This window comes from Schistocerca nitens, chromosome 10, assembly GCF_023898315.1.
Source record: "Schistocerca nitens isolate TAMUIC-IGC-003100 chromosome 10, iqSchNite1.1, whole genome shotgun sequence".
NCBI classification, from domain to species: Eukaryota; Metazoa; Arthropoda; class Insecta; order Orthoptera; family Acrididae; genus Schistocerca; species Schistocerca nitens.
Genome location: NC_064623.1, coordinates 15,333,441 through 15,350,577, shown reverse-complemented (window position 1 = coordinate 15,350,577; position 17,137 = coordinate 15,333,441). Strand labels below are relative to the sequence as shown.

The following is a 17,137-nucleotide window of genomic DNA, read 5'->3' as shown; positions in this document are numbered from 1 at the left end:
ATACACTGCGTGCCCCCCCCCCCCCCTAAACGTAAGTTTCCGAACTATACTATACTATGGCGCTGTTTCTCTTGGCGCGTGCGTCGTTTGCAACTGGCAACGCAGCAATCTCCCGTGTCAGGGCGTGCATGCGCCAGCCGCCAAGATAAAAGAATTGAACTGTAGTCATAGCTCTGCACGTTCGGAAAGACTCCCGAGCGTGCTGTTCCACGGTATGACGTCAGAATCTCGGCACGCTCAACGCTCAACGTTCGGATGCACGGTCCGTGTGCCGACGGCTTTAGACCGCACGGCCAACATGGCGGATTTAGTGGATTACTTCTGTTGCCTATACCTAACGCGTAACTTGCCTTTGGAAAACGTAGAGACACATTGTATGACGAAGTGTGCCGAGCGAACAATGCAACGGGAGGTCTTTGTTTCAGGGCGGCCCAGCTGAAGTACAAGAAGACGGGTGGCTGCGCCACCAGCGAAGGCGACCGTTACGAAGAGCGCTGCTTGGCCCTGCTGTTTCTGAGGGGCGTCCGGGAGGGCCTGCAGTTCGCCCTCTCGGCCAACGACGCCGCCGGCGGCAAGTTTGACGACGCCGTCCTCTGCTGGAGCAGCAACCAAAGCCCCGGCGCGTGTACTCTGCTGGCGCAACTGAAGCACAAGACGTCCACCAAGCAGACAACAGTTACGAAGGCGAGCCTCATGAGCCCCAAGGGGAATAAGAAGAGCGGTACAGATTTCTCTATAGACGCGTACCACGAATCTTACGGGAAAATCAAGAACTCTTTAGAGGCTGGCAGTTACGCACTTGTATTGTCTACAAATATCGACCTGGACGAAGACGCACGGCATATGTTTGTGGAACACGAGGCGAAATCAGTTCCTGGGTTGCCACTTCTTGAAGCGGGCGGTTCTTCCTACAGACTTAGAGCAGATAACGAGGATGTCAGGAGTGTAGTGCACGATGACGAGCAATTTCTGAAAAACTTTTACTTTTTCTTTCGTCAGAGCAACGCTACAACAATAGAGAGCTACATTTATGAAGAGTTGAAACAGTTGCTCGGCGCCGGTGAAACCTCCTGCATACGTATGTGTGGAGATTTATGCAGAAGCGTAAGGGAGTGGATGAACGCGGAGAGCGTTTGTCTCACCACCGACTGGAAAAAGTGGCACAATATTGTTGGGGCGTACGTTAGGAATGAGGTGACAACTTGCAACAGCGTAGTGACTCGAATAAAGTACGACTGTGTAGGACCTCTTGAGGCGCACATCCAGCGTTCGAATCCAGCTTGGATCAGGCCAGCGGGCGAGGAAGTGTCGCCGCTCTCCGCAACCAAAGTTCATCAAATAATCTGCGGTGAAACACACGTCGTGGTCAGCACGACGCGTCTGAGAGAGTTGGAAGAAAAAATTCTTTGTTGCTGGGGCCCGTTCTGCCGATGGCTGGTAAGTTTCAGTCTTGTGGTGTGCGTACTGTAAGACCTTCGGTACACACACCATCAGATTATTTGACTTGTCGCTCTAACGAAGTAGGCGAGTGTCAGCAATATGTCTCGTGGTCTTATCGTGGCGTGTTTATCTTCTGCCATTAGGTCAGACGATAGAAATGCCACTTGCATGCTTAGAGTAGCAGATTGACAGTGACCAACTTTAAACAGAACTTGATTAATTTTCACACACATTTATTAAAATAATAAGCACAAAAATTACTTAACTTGGTTCTCCATGCTATTTTCAATTCATAATCTGAAGATCCTTTGGTATTGATACGTCAATCTTATTCTCACATATCTCTGATACTTGACAAAAGTGTCTATACATTTATCTTCATGGCTATGTACAGGAATATGATAATGTTATTAGGCGCAGACTGAAACTTGACTACAGACTAATGCAGACTGGTACAGACTGGTGCACACAAATGCAGACTGACTAATCGGAGGTCTGTACACTCGTTATAATACCTCGAGCGTTCAGGTATCACTGCGCGAGTGTGATCTGCGAGAAGAAAATGTTCTACGTTAGCAGCAACCTCATTGGCTGCGTTACATATTAATACGCGGATCGGCAGGAGCAGAATTTGGTCCGTCTCTAAGGCAGCGCCATCTCATAGTGCGGAGACGGACGAGCGCTGCGCCTGCGTTGTTGTGCTTAGCGGGGCGCGCTCTAGTGGGAAAGTTGTGTACGCACTGACTACGCGGAACTACGTACAGAACAAGTCTAGCTTGCATTTATGACTACTCAGTTAAATACAGACACGTAAATGGAAAGTGTTGCACCACGAGGCACCAGTGTCGGGTTTCTCAAGCTTTGTGGAGGTATTCATCACTTAATGGGCACTACATGATTAAGTGTCGGTGTCACGTCTGTGCGCCACAGGCAAGAATACAGTCTCGTATTCTTCGAGCTGCGGAAGCCATCCGCCTCTGAAGACTGTAGCGCCTAGAACCGCACGGCCACTCCGGCCGGCGGTACTCAGCAGACCAGTCGAGTATCCGTACACTCCTCGAGCATTTTGGTCTCTCATTATCCTGCTGGAATATCCTATTTTGTATACTACTGACTGACAATAGAGTTTTTTTTAAATACTTTATTGATACAACACAAGATATTAATACAATTGAAAACAAGTATTATGATACAAGTGATTCATGAACAACATTATGTTATACACACTAACCCACCACCTTATTTAATTATTATTACACAGTGTGGCGCAGCTGAACGGGAAATTTTGAACGTTACAGTTGGCAGCACTGTAACGCCGGCAGAAGTTCGAAACTTTGCACAATTGATGTGAACGCATTGCCATTTAGTAATCATGGAGGACTGGACTGGTGCGGAACGTGCAGTAGCCGTGGGAGCGTTTTACAAAAATTGTGGTAGTGCGACTGCCGCGCAGAGAACATTTCGACAGCATTACAAGATTGGACGTCATGGGCGTGTCCCATCTGCGCATGCGATTACAACGTGGGTGCGTAATTTTGAACAAACAGGATCTGCCTTGAAAAAGAAACCTGCAGGTGGCATTCCAACGGTACGTACCCCAGAGAACATTGCAGCTGCTAGAGCTGCAGTCGAGAGAAGTCCTCGCCGCACCGTTCGACAGCATGCATCTTCGCTAGGGATTAAGCGACGAAGCTTACAAAGAATACTGCACGAATTAGACTTCCATCCCTATAAATTTCAGGTTGTGCAACTCTTACATGAACGAGACCCAGCCTCACGTATGGAGTTTAGTAGCCAGATATTGGCTAAAATCAACGAGGACGCGAATTTCCATTTCCACCTGAACAAACAGAATTTTCGTTATTGTTCGCAGGACAATTCTTGTGAGTTTCACCAGCGACCTCTACATAGCGCCAAGGTCACAGTATGGTGTGCTGTATCATGTCACGGTGTTATCGGCCCTTATTTTTTTGAACGTGAGGATGGTAGTGCAGTGACAGTAACATCCGCTCGATATGTTGAAATGCTTCAAACATTCTTTACACCGAGACTGTACGAGCTTAATCTTAACGTCGAAAGCATGTGGTTTCAGCAGGACGGAGCCACGTCACACACTGCTCGACAATCGATGGCAGCAGTTCGTCACTTGTTTGGAAGACGCATTATTTCACGTAACGGTGACATTGCATGGCCTGCGAGATCCCGTGATCTTAGTGTGTGCGACTTCTTCCTGTGGGGATATCTTAAAGGCAAGGTGTACCGTACACGTCCTACAACAATCCATGAACTGAAGGAGAACATTGAAAACGAAATCACTGCCATTCCCCAAGATTTGCTGCACCGCGCATTCCAGAGTTTTCGTAACAGGCTGTTAGAGTGTGAACGCCGAATGGGAGCACATCTTTCCGATGTCATCTTTAAAAAGTAAAGAGACACTTTTGGACATTTTGATTGTAAAGACATACTGAATAATGGCATACTGAATACATTCACTTTCGTTAATAAATTACTAGTTTTGTGAATTTATTCATGGAAATGACGTTATTTCGAAATTTCCCGTTTCCCTGCGCCACCCTGTACGTAACAAAGCAGCTTATACTAATTGGTTAATGATGGCACTTGCTATGGACAGGGTTAATCTAACTGTTTGACTACACTGGGTTATTCTAAGACTAATTACCCTGCAGCGTTACAGGTGTGCCAGATGATATACAAACCTACTATTAAGGCCTGCTCACAGAGCTAATCCCAGTGAGCGTGCCCCCGGCATTGGGCTGGCCATCTACTTTAAAATCGCTGCAGTCCCTACCTATGTTAGTAATGTTAGAGTTTACCATTCGTGCGACATTCTGGCTATAATTCACCCTCCCCAACAACAATTACCGAATCAGTCCTGTTGACACATCCAGCACCCCCCGCTGCATGACTGCACGGGATGGAGCGGTATGGGCATCAAGAATCAACCAGTTCTTCTACAGGCACGCTGACATGGATCTGACGGTCAGCAGTTGAACCGAGTTTCATCTTCAAAGACCACAAGATGCAATTCAGTGTGCTAGCTGAGTCTGGATCCACACGTTGAAAGATTTTGTTGCTTGTAGTCTAGTGTGAGTGGTTAAAGTGCCATACCACCCAGTTTCCGGTAATCTCTTCCCGACAGTTCATGGTGACACTCTGCTTGTAATCTCTGCCTCGATTTCAGCTGTTGTCAACCGTCTGCTCGTCAGTCAGGCAAACAATTATACAGGGTGGCCCATTGATCGTGACCGGGCCAAGTATCTCACGACATAAGCGTCAAACGAAAAAACTACAAAGAACGAAACTTGTCTAGCTTGAAGGGGGAAACCAGATGGCGCTATGGTTGTCCCGCTAGATCGCGCTGCCATAAGTCAAACGGATATCACCTGCGTTTTTTTAAATAGAAACCCCCATCCACGATATTTCGACTGGGGGCTCTCCACCCAAGTACTTCTGATCTTTTAGCTAGTTTTGACGTGGTGTCTCTTTTTACAAAGGTACCTCTTGCAGACTCCTTGGCACTGATTGGCAATAAGTTTCAGGTGGGAGTCACTGCTTTGTTTCGCCACGCTCTCTCCTCAACATATTTTATGTTCAACCAAGAATATTTTGAACAGATTGACGGCGTCGCCATGGGTAGCCCCTGGTCTCCCTTGGTGGCCAACCTTTTTATGGAAGATTTTGAGGAGAGAGCACTTGAATCAGCAGCCCTCAAACCAACAGTTTTTTGGAGCTACGTGGATGACACTTTCGTAGTGTGGCCTCATGGAGAAGAAAAATTAATGGACGTTTTATATCATCTCGACTCCATTCATGAGAAGATTCGGTTTACCATGGAATTCGAGAAAAATGGTTGCCTCCCTTTCTTGAATGTGCTAGTTAGACGGAAGAGTGATGGTTCCCTGGGGCATTCGGTTTATCGGAAGCCCACACATGCTGATTTGTATTTAAATTCGTCCAGCTTTCATCACCCATCGCAAACAATGAGTGTACTTAAAACACTTGTACACAGAGCTCATGTAGTGTCAGATGCAGATAGTTTGCCTGAAGAGCTTGCCCATCTGAAGAGGGTTTTCAAAGAGAACGGATATTCTACCCGGAAAATTAGCAAGGCACTTGCAATTAAGCCAAAGAAACAGGGAGTGGAGAAAGAAGAGAGCACGCCTACTAAAGCTTTAGCTTTTCTTCCCTTTGTTGGCAACATTTCCTTCAAAATTGCTAGAATCCTCTACAGTTTCGAAGTGAAACTAATTTTCCGTCCACCATCGAAGATTTCCGACCTGTTGGGATCAATGAAAGACGATCTGGTATTGCGGAAGGCGGGAATTTATAAAATACCTTGTCAGTGCGGCATGTCATATATAGGACAAACATTGCGAACAGTGGAAGAACGTTGCACTGAACATCAACGCTGTACTCGCCTTTTGCAACCTAGCAAGTCTGCAATTGCTGAGCATTGCATTTCCACTGAACACTGAATGGAGTATGAGAAGACCACAATTTTGGCCACAGCAACATCCTTTTGGGACTCTGTCATAATAGAATCAGTGGAAATTCGCATGACAGACGACCTTATGAACAGTGGCAATGGCTACCAGCTGGATGATGCGTGGAACCCCGTCATCTCTAAGATCTGCTCCAGACGAAGACGTCAGAGTACTCCGGTGGCCGCGGCAATTGACAACGCCGAAGACAGCTGAGTTCTGCAGTTCCACCAGCGAGGGCGCTGCCGCCGGGCGGTGTGGTTCGTCTGTCCATACGATTTTGACGCATGCGCGGAATACTCGCTGCACGCTATATATTACGGAACGGAGGGCGTCTTCGTCAGTCTTCGATGGCTCACCTGAGGATGGCTGGCAGGTGTCCAGTCGAAATATCGTGGATGGAAGCTAACGACGACCGGCTGCAAGCCCGAAATCTTTTTGAATACTTAGTTCGCCGGGAAAAAATTTTAATTTTCACAGAAACCCCCATTTTTTATTATATATTCGTGAAGTACTTTTGCCCGTATCTCGTGGTCGTGCGGTAGCGTTCTCGCTTCCCACGCCCGGGTTCCCGGGTTCGATTCCCGGCGGGGTCAGGGATTTTCTCTGCCTCGTGATGGCTGGGTGTTGTGTGCCGTCCTTAGGTTAGTTAGGTTTAAGTAGTTCTAAGTTCTAGGGGACTTATGACCACAGCAGTTGAGTCCCATAGTGCTCAGAGCCATTTTGAAGTACTTTTTTTTCGCTTTGTGATATATGGCCTTTTAATAGTCACAAACACATGGCTCACAATTTTAGACGAACAGTTGGTAACAGGTAGGTTTTTTAAATTAAAATACAGAACGTAGGTAAGTTTGAACATTTTATTTCGGTTGTTCCAATCTGATACATGTACCTTTGTGCACTTACCATTTCTGAGAACGCATGCTGTTACAGCGCGAATACCTGTAAATACCACATTAATGCAATAAATGCTCAAAATGATGTCCGTCAACCTCAATGCATTTGGCAATACGTGTAACGACATTTCTCTCGACAGCGAGGAGTTCGCCTTCCGCAATGTTCGCACATGCATTGACAACGCGCTGACGCATTTTGTCAGGGGTTGTCAGTGGATCACGATAGCAAATATCCTTCAACTTTCCCCACAGAAAGAAATCGGGGGACGTATGATCCGGTGAACGTGCGGCCCATGGTATGGTGCTTCGACGACCAATCCACCTGTCACGAAATATGGTATTCAGTACCGCTTCAACAGCACGCGAGCTATGTGCCGGACATCCATCATATCGGTAGTACATCGCCATTCTTCCACGCAGTGAAACATCTTGTAGTAACATCGGTAGAACATTACGTAGGAAATCAGCATACATTGCACCATTTAGATTGCCATCGATAAAATGGGGGCCAACTACCCTTCCTCCCATAATGCCGCACCATACATTAACCCGCCAAGGTCGCTGATGTTCCACTTGTCGCAGACATCGCGGATTTTCCGTTGCCCAGTGGTGCATATTATGCCGGTTTACGTTACCGCTGTTGGTGAATGACCCTTCGTCTCTAAATAGAACGCGTGTAAAAAATCTGTCATCGTCCCGTATTTTTTCTTGTACCCAGTGGCAGAACTGTACACGACGTTCAAAGTCGGTCGCCATGCAATTCATGGTGCATAGAAATATGGTAGGGGTGCAATCGATGTTGATCTAGCATTCTCAACACCGACGTTTTTGAGATTCCCGATTCTCGGGCAGTTTGTCTGCTTCTTATGTGCGGATTAGCCGCGACAGCAGCTAAAACACCTACTTGGGCATCATCATTTCTTACAGGTCGTGGTTGACGTTTCACATGTGGCTGAACACTTCCTGTTTCCTTAAATAACCTAACTATCCGGCGAACGGTCAGGACACTTGGATGATGTCGTCCAGAATACCGAGCACCATACATAGCACACGCCCGTTGGGCATTTTGGTCACAATAGCCAAATAGCCATACATCAACACGATATCGACCTTTTCCGTAATTGGTAAACGGTCCATTTTAACACAGGTAATGTATCACGAAGCAAATAGCGTCCGCACTGGCGGAATGTTACGTGATACCACGTACTCAAAGCGAAAAGAGTGGTCCAACTAAAACATCCACATTTCTTTACGTACTGCACGAATATGTAATAAAAATGGGGGTTCCTATTTTAAAAAAACGCAGTTGATATCCGTTTGACTTATGGCAGCGCCATCTAGCGGGCCAACCATAGCGCCATCTGGTTTCCCCCTTCAACCTAGACGAGTTTCGTTCTTTGTAGTTTTTTCGTTTGACGCTTATTTCGTGAGATATTTGGCCCGGTCACTATGAATGGACCAGCCTGTATAGCCCGTCGTTGTGCAATCCATTTGGAAGTACCTGTGCCTGTTAGTCCTGCCAGGCTGCTGTCCTGAGTTCGTTTCGTCACCAACCGTTGTAGAGTGATTCCACTGCAGACAACTGTCCCTGAGATCTGTCTGTGTGAAGCTCCCATGTCCACTATGTCAATCAACCAACATGCCAATGATCTGCGCGTTTACAGCCACCGGACGTTTTGTGAAACAATCTCTACCTGAAAAGTTCCAGTAACGTGATACACACCCAACAGCCATCACGCACTCTCTCCTTTCTTCATCCATAGGAATGACTATTTTTTCTGTATTGAAAGGCTTGAGCCGGCCGGAGTGACCGTGCGGTTCTAGGCGCTACAGTCTGGAATCGCGCGACCGCTCCGGTCGCAGGTTCGAATCCTGCCTCTGGTATGGATGAGTGTGATGTCCTTAGGTTAGTCAGGTTTCAGTTGTTCTAAGTTCTAGGGGACTGATGATCTCAGCAATTATGTCCCATAGTGCTCAGAGTCATTTGAACCATTTTTGAAGGGCTTGAAATATACGCTCGTATGGGTGAGATTTTGGTCAACACATCCCTCAGACACGGAAATACGAGAGTATCAGTTTGCAGGCGTTCGGTCAGGGTGTTCACGGTGTAGCATTGTCCATTTTCGTCAGTGTTTAAGGGGACACCGCGTGAACGGGTTGCAATTTTGGCTTTATGTCCACCTTCATGGTGCAACTGATCTATAAATGAGAGGTAGCTCAAATCTCTTACTCACCGTTAGGGTCATTAGTCAAAGCATTTACCAAAAACTCACTGTGATATTTATTATATTTTGGTACTCACAACAATATTTATAATAGTATAAAAAACGGAACACTATTTCACAGCAGTACCATAAAAAACGGAACACTATTTCACAGCAGTACCATTTTCTTTGGAAACACTGACTGCACAGCTTGGAAAAATAGGCAGAGTACAGACAACATTCACAAAAGTGTTTTATGCCTCCAGTGTCCTTCCCTGACGCTGATCTGTGAGAACGAAAAGTAATTTATTTTACTACAACAAAAAAGATTTAAAAATATAGCTCAAATATGACCGACATGATCATCATGTTAATAAATTTTTCAGGAAATTGTAGGCAAGGGAGGTAGAGAAGGACATTCTAAATATCTGTACCAATTTTTGTGAGTTTAGTCATTTAGGAGAAAAGTGTACCTGAGTGATGAAAATTCAAGTTTTCGGTGAATCGCAAAAGAAGATTTACAGATTTATTAACTTATCACTATACTCGTTTAGAACATTCCAGCTGCATACTCCATTGTCCGCCTGTTTCCCTATCCTTCATACTCTTTCTCTTCGTTCCTTTCTTTATCCTCGACTCTTCTGCAGCTGTCTCTGCTTCGGTTACCCGCCGCTTATCAATAGCAGTTAGAGCTGAAGCCGTATGCCTTCCCCTCTGGATATTCAATTTCTTCCTAACATTGATCCTTGAAATTGCACCATCATTGATGTTATTATTGCATTCATTACACCAATCTTCAGCGCTGTCAGCCCGACAAATATAGTTTTGGGTATTCTCTCCCTTATAAAGCTCCTGAAGCTTTCATTTGCATTCTGAGAGAGACCGTGCATACATTTCCTAAGTAGATTTTTATTTGCCAGTTCCCTATATACAGGGTGTTACAAAAAGGAACGGCCAAACGTTCAGGAAACATTTCTCACACACAAAGAAAGAAAATATGTTATGTGGACATGCGTCCGGAAACGCTTACTTTCCATGTTAGAGCTCATTTTATAACGTCTCTTCAAATCACATTAATCATGGAATGGAAACACACATCAACAGAACGTACCAGCGTGACTTTAAACACTTTGTTACAGGAAATGTTCAAAATGTCCTCCGTTAGCGAGGAGACATGCATCCACACTCCGTCGCATGGAATCCCTGATGCGCTGATGCAGCCCTGGAGAATGGCGTATTGTATCACAGCCGTCCACAATACGAGCACGAAGACTCCTTACATTTGGTACCGGGGTTGCGTAGACAAGAGCTCTCAAATGTCCCCATAAACGAAAGTCAAGAGCGTTGAGGTCAGGAGAGCGTGGAGGCCATGGAATTGGTCCACCTCTAACAATCCATCGGTCACCGAATCGGTTGTTGAGAAGCGTACCAACACTTCGACTGAAATGTGCAGGAGCTCCATCTTGCATGAACCACATGTTGTGTCGTACTTGTAAAGGCACATATTCTAGCAGCACAGGTAGAGTATAACGTGCTCCATTGAGCGTAGGTGGAATAACATGGGGCCCAATCAAGACAACAATGCCTGCCCAAACGTTCACAGAAAATCTGTGTTGATGACGTGATTGCACAATTGCATGCGGATTCTCGTCAGCCCACACATGTTGATTGTGAAAATTTACAATTTGATCACGTTGGAATGAAGCCTCATCCGTAAAGAGAACACTTGCACTGAAATGAGGATTGACACATTGTTGGATGAACCATTCGCAGAAGTGTACCCGTGGAGGCCAATCAGCTGCTGATAGTGCCTGCACACGCTGTACATGGTACGGAAACATCTGGTTCTCCCGTAGCACTCTCCATGCAGTGACGTGGTCAACGTTACCTTGTACAGCAGCAACTTCTCTGACGCTGACATTAGGGTTATCGTCAACTGCACTAAAAATTTCCTCGTCCATTGCAGGTGTCCTCGTCGTTCTAGGTCTTTCCCAGTCGCGAGTCATAGGCTGGAATGTTCCGTGCTCCCTAAGACGCCGATCAATTGCTTCGAACGTCTTCCTGTCGGGACACCTTCGTTCTGGAAATCTGTCTCGATACAAACGTACCGCGCCACGGCTATTGCCCCGTGCTAATCCATACATCAAATGGGCATCTGCCAACTCCGCATTTGTAAACATTGCACTGTGCAAAACCACGTTCGTGATGAACACTAACCTGTTGATGCTACGTACTGATGTGCTTGATGCTAGTCATGTAGAGCAATGAGTGGCATGTCAACACAAGCACCGAAGTCAACATTACCTTCCTTCAATTTGGCCAACTGGCGGTGAATCGAGGAAGTGCAGTACATACTGACGAAACTAAAATGAGCTCTAACATGGAAATTAAGCGTTTCCGGACACATGTCCACATAACATATTTTCTTTATTTGTGTGTGAGGAATGTTTCCTGAAAGGTTGGCCGTACCTTTTCGTAACACCCTGTATAGGCCTAACTGCCTCCATTACATCAAGTAGTAAGGAATGCTTGTGGGTATATTGTATGCCTGTAGCATTGCTAAACCAGTACGTGCACCACGAATCTTCCCCTTTTGGAAACAAACCACGTTGTGGGGTTTCATCTGTTGACACTCTCTCGAAACCATTTTGCCCAAACAGCTCGTCTCATGTTCTCCAAATCTCCTACATTTCTCCTTATTGATAGTCCATTATATTGAGTCAAACAATCAATTTCACTTTTTGTAAGAAGACCTGCACCACCTATGTGTTTTCCGTCTGACGGTTTTTTTCCACTGAAGTCTTTACGTAATTTTCTCAGCGGAACTCCCACTCTTGTTAGTAGCACATGCCCAACACATTCAAACTTTTCTGTCAGACCACACGGTCTGTCATTAACAACAGGAGTGTGTCCTTTATAGTCTCCATCCCCAAGTAGCCTACATACTTTACACCATGACTGATCTAAAAATGTTCAGAACTTGTTTCGTTTCCATGTTTCCATTTGGGCCATCGAAGTTCTTTACACAAACGTGGGTGCCAATAATTTGCACTGTAATGTCGACTATCAGTTACTGGCGATGTCATAGTATCACTGTGCTTCTTACACGAATTACGGGCAATCACTAACCGACTTCAAAAACCTTTCCTTGCTGAAATGTCCTCGGAAACGTCAATACTATCTTCACAATTGCAGTACTTACATTTCACAGCACTCTTCAAAAGTCTTGACAGGATATTTAGGTTTACAATAACATTTCCGTCGTTATTGCTGCTCACAATACTACTAGGCTTGTTCTTATTACATTCAGAAAGCGAAAGTTTACGTCTAGAAACACTGCCTGTGGACACAGTTTCCACGGGCGTCTTTAGAAGCAACTGATGTGTATTATTCGGTTGGAATTGGTTGCAGCGAAACTTTCGTCTGATGCTAAATTTCTTTACTCTCGGCATTTGTAGCACGGGAAACACACACGCAGAAACAAAACAGCACACAATAACTACAAAACCACACGCGTATATTCTCAGATCTCTGTTTACATTGGAACTATACCTTCTAGACACGCCTGTACTTTCGTTCCCGGAGTCAGTGCCTTCTAGGATACGCCTGTGTTAACGATCCATAACTAACGACGGAGAAAACGGAAGAACAAAATAATGCATCACGTATTCTGAGGTACTTCGAACTGAGAGATGGGCGTGGCCCCTGTGCAACATTACGTTCAACCTCAATTTTAGAACGAACGGAAAACGATAATGCCCGTGAACTATAAATTTTTGAAATCAGCATGAAATGCTCTTTTCTATAGACCAAGAATTTTTTTTTCAAATTTCTGGTCATTTTCACGATCATGTCCCCTTAACTGTATGTACTTGATATACACAGGAGTCTAGCAAAATTATCGAAACGTCAATGTTTGTGGCGCTAATAATTCTATTTTGAAACTTCTCTATTGGTTCGTGTTCGCATACGAAAGCAACAATATGGGAATTGGGTCAACCTTAAATACCAAAACACTTTTGATATTTATTTATTTATTCCCAAACTAGTTTCGGCGAAAAATATCGCCATCATCAGTGGGTTCTTTGATTCTGAAAGAACCACTTACCCATCACACACAGAGATACAAATAAGCAAGAGAAGTCGTCAGAACTGCCCCTACAATTGTCATAACCTTCTCGCAGTATGCGATACATTTCTGGCGACACACGCGAATAGCCGGTTGGCATAAGAAGGTGCGAAAGTTGTGTCTTTCTGTGTCTAAAAGTAGCTGCAAGCCGTCCAACGATTGTGAGTACATGGCGCACAACCTAGTACGCACCAAAACTGTATCCACAACACTACGGCAATCCCAGTTGTATAACTCTGACAAAATACATAAGGTCACGTTTTTATATTTGTTTACCAACAACCGCTCATACGGCTGCAGATGACATGATGTACGCAAATAAAAACGGGAACAGCAAAATGCAGAAAACATGCCGGAGACAGCGGTAACAATCGCAAAAAACATGCTGTAACGTACAGTAAAGAAGATGATATGAAGTTTTTCCAGAAAACAATGTTTTCAACCGAACAGGCATGTAACAATATTTTACAATGCGTTAAATGTATGCTATTTCTGCATGTTTTAGAATCAAAGAACCCACTGATGATGGCGATATTTGTCGCTGAAACTGGTTTGGGAATAAGTAGGTAAATAAATAACAAAAGTGTTTTGCTTCAAACAGGACCCACAATCCCATACTGTTGTTTGTGGCACTATTCGTTGTTCTGTTAATTCACTAGCCACATAAACGTATTAAAAATTGGATATCTACGTAGAAATGGGATCAGAAGGTAATCAATGCATTTTAACATATGTTGTTTTCACATTTTTCTAATGAAACCAAAATCCGTGAATTTCACGTGACAATGAAGCAGTGACAAGTTGTACACCGAAACTGCACTGCATGGGTGTGGTCGCAGCCCTAACTCAGTCTGAGGGTCGCTGTTTGAGACCATTGCAGTCCTCATCCTTAGCGTACAGCTGATGTTACCTCTATGTTTGGAAAAGCCTCTGTATCAGACTATTCCTTCCATGTTTCCAGTCTCCTTTGGCAGTCAGTGGATGTGCTCCACAAGCCTAATTTGGCATGCAGTACTTACGTAGCCATCAGAATTAAAGCTAGCTCCGAACTGTCTTCCGCTTCTTAGTCACCTGTGTTTCATCTCTGCATGAACACGTATCTTCGCAACCCCAACACCAGTAAGCACTGACGTATGTCAGGTAACCCACACGACCGTAGATGGGGAGTACTGGTTATGTTCAAGAATGGTTCAAATGGCTCTGAGCACTATGCGACTCAACTTCTGAGGTCATCAGTCGCCTAGAACTTAGAACTAATTAAACCTAACTTGTAAGGTGTCAGGCAAATCCAACACCTTCCATGAAAACCCTGACATGATAAGCAAATCCAGTAGTATGTCACATAGCTCCGAATAAATCGTGACATTAAATTAACCAAAGTAATACGAGTAACGAGTGAGCAAATGGAATACCACAGACTAACACAAGAATGCCTAAATGCATGTCATACCTTCGCACCGTGAGACAGACGCAGTTCGGAGGGGAGAAACGAGAACAGAAGCCGAGAGCAGAACCGTGTTAAGCTGGAAGGCCCTACGATAAGGGACGGACACCCACGTCGCCAGCTAACTGCTAGGACCACACCCCAGCTGCAAGTTTTAGCGTGAGACTTTTTCGCGTCTCTGTTACGTCAGGACCACCCCCCAGCCCATGTTAAAAGCTAGAGCCCTCCAGAAGAACAGTATAGATCTTACGATAACACAAAAAGGGCCACCCCCAGCCGCAAGTTTTAGCGTGAGACTTTTTCGCGTCTCTGTTACGTCAGGACCACCCCCCAGCCCATGTTAAAAGATAGAGCCCTCCAGAAGAACAGTATAGATCTTACGATAACGTTATAAGGACCACACCAGCTGCAAGTTTTAGCGTGAGACTGTTTCGTGTCTCTATTACGTTGCAAACTTTAAAAACATTGCCCCACCACGAAAAGTATAACGTTTCTCATTGGATAGAATTTTTGTAGGCGGAGCTTAAGGTTAACATTGAGACCCTGATTGGTCAGATGAAAACACAGCCAGATAGTTTTTTTTAAACCAACTTCGGTAAATTGTAGTAAGGAGAAGTTAGGAAGGAGTTGCTTCCGAGATGGCGAGGTGAGCGGAGCTGTGCTGCCCGCCGCCCCCTGACGAACACCGACAAGGTAATGAACGCACGCGATGTCGCATAACAGCGCATAAAACTTCACTCAGAACTGCAGAAGTCTCAACTGTTACACCCCCTTTTTGTGTAATACTAGTGTCGATCGTCAATTAAAGCTCATGGTGTTCACATTTGCCACTTGAAGTAAAAATCTGAAACGCGATGATTTTTCTGTTATATAGTTATTGAGAAGCCACATCAGCCACTGTAATTTACGACAAGTTAGATAAGTAATTAAAGATAATTGAGGGTCACTGTAGACAATTTTGATATTTTCTCTCTTGTGAAACTTAATTTAAACCTAGATTATAGATGTGATATGGCATAGGTCATCCTTCGATCCATTGTAGAACTTGGAAACCCATTCAGGGAATATTCGTTCACATTTTTGTTGAACGCAGTTGGTTTTTACCATCCTGTATTAAAACATTTCCTTTTATCAATAGTGCAATTTATAAACGATGTTTTGTGAGTAGAATAAAATTTCCAATGGTAAACTTAACTGCTTTTTCGTCGTTATTTTACCAGCTAACTAAAAATAGGAAAGCCTTGAACCCCTTCGACTAAATTTAGTTAGTATTAAGATTCTTTTACATCATCGCTAGTCTCACTGAACTCTTCTGAACTCTACATGTCATGTGTGGTCTGGCGTCTCCTTACTAGCAACAGGTCCCAGGTTCAAACTAGTCAATTCCCTAAAAAACACGCTCAGAGCGCCGTTGCGCGAAAGTGGCAGGGAGACGCGATATAGAACAAACAGACACCACGCAGAATGTTAGAAACTAACCTAAGGACAGCACACACATCCATGCCCGAGGCAGGATTCGAACCTGCGACCGTAGCGGCCGCCCGGTTCCATACTGTAGCGCCTAGAACTTGTAGCAGTGCTGTAAATGATTACCGTGTCAGAAAGAGTGACACAGGTAACCGTACATAGTGCAAAAATTTTTCTGACGGAACTGTGAGTTGCAGCAAAAAGCAGCTCATGTCCTTCCCTCACGACTCCCATCAGGCACTTAGCACGTGCGACAGCTAGAGACCCTGCCACCATGGCATGTGGTTAGCTAGGCCCTTCCAGCGCAGAAACAGCTAGTACAAGATATTATAAGTTGTTATCCTCGTGAAAGCAACGCTGATAGTTTTATTTAAATCCTAGCATGATCACAAATCCAAATGAATTGCCCGGGGGTGGATTCTGATTGTGAAAGTCTGCAGTCAAAAGCAGTGCTGGCCAGTTTACTCAAGTCCTCTACAAAAATTCTTCTGACCAATACACTCAGTTTGAGCACCTGGTGCCTTTATTACTGCCCAACGAAATATGGCCTCCTAGTCGCCTTGATCTCCAAATACGGGAGAGTCCCTGTCAGAATCTCCCAGAACTGTCGCCCAGTTAGTTTTCTTTTTGCGACTTTAATGTCTGGGCAGGAGAGCCAGCCCATGTCGCTCAGTTGGTGGTGATGGGTTCACTCACCTTGTGGTGATTTTCTTCTTCTGCAGTCACGTCCTCACGCCTTCCCTATTAAAAACGAATGATTTTCTTCTACTTGGAAATAAATCGTAGTACCAGTAGCACTATACGAATACAAAGAGTGCAACTTGTAGTTTTCTGTATCAGGGTAACTGAGCGATTAATTGAAAGGTAATTTGTGACTGGAAACTTCACTAAATTGGCGCTTAAGATCTTCTGGGTTGTTACGCCGTGTGTTATTTCTTGTGGTGTCTACAGTAGATTGAGCGCCGTAAGAGACCAGTGTCGCCTTCTCTTATGAAGAGGGAGCTTTCCCGCACTTGTACTGGAGAAGTAGCACTATGAGGTAAAAATATTTTCAT

General features: G+C 44.8%; 1 protein-coding gene across 1 annotated transcript in view; it reads left to right on the top strand.

Annotated features, from left to right (window-relative positions):
• Positions 1-17,137, top strand: part of LOC126209804 (uncharacterized) — a 76,050-nt gene that overhangs the window by 15,905 nt on the left and 43,008 nt on the right. The window contains exon 2 of the mRNA XM_049938940.1: positions 426-1,437. Coding sequence (XP_049794897.1) covers positions 426-1,437 — 1,012 coding nt within the window. The remainder of the gene's footprint in view (positions 1-425; positions 1,438-17,137) is intronic.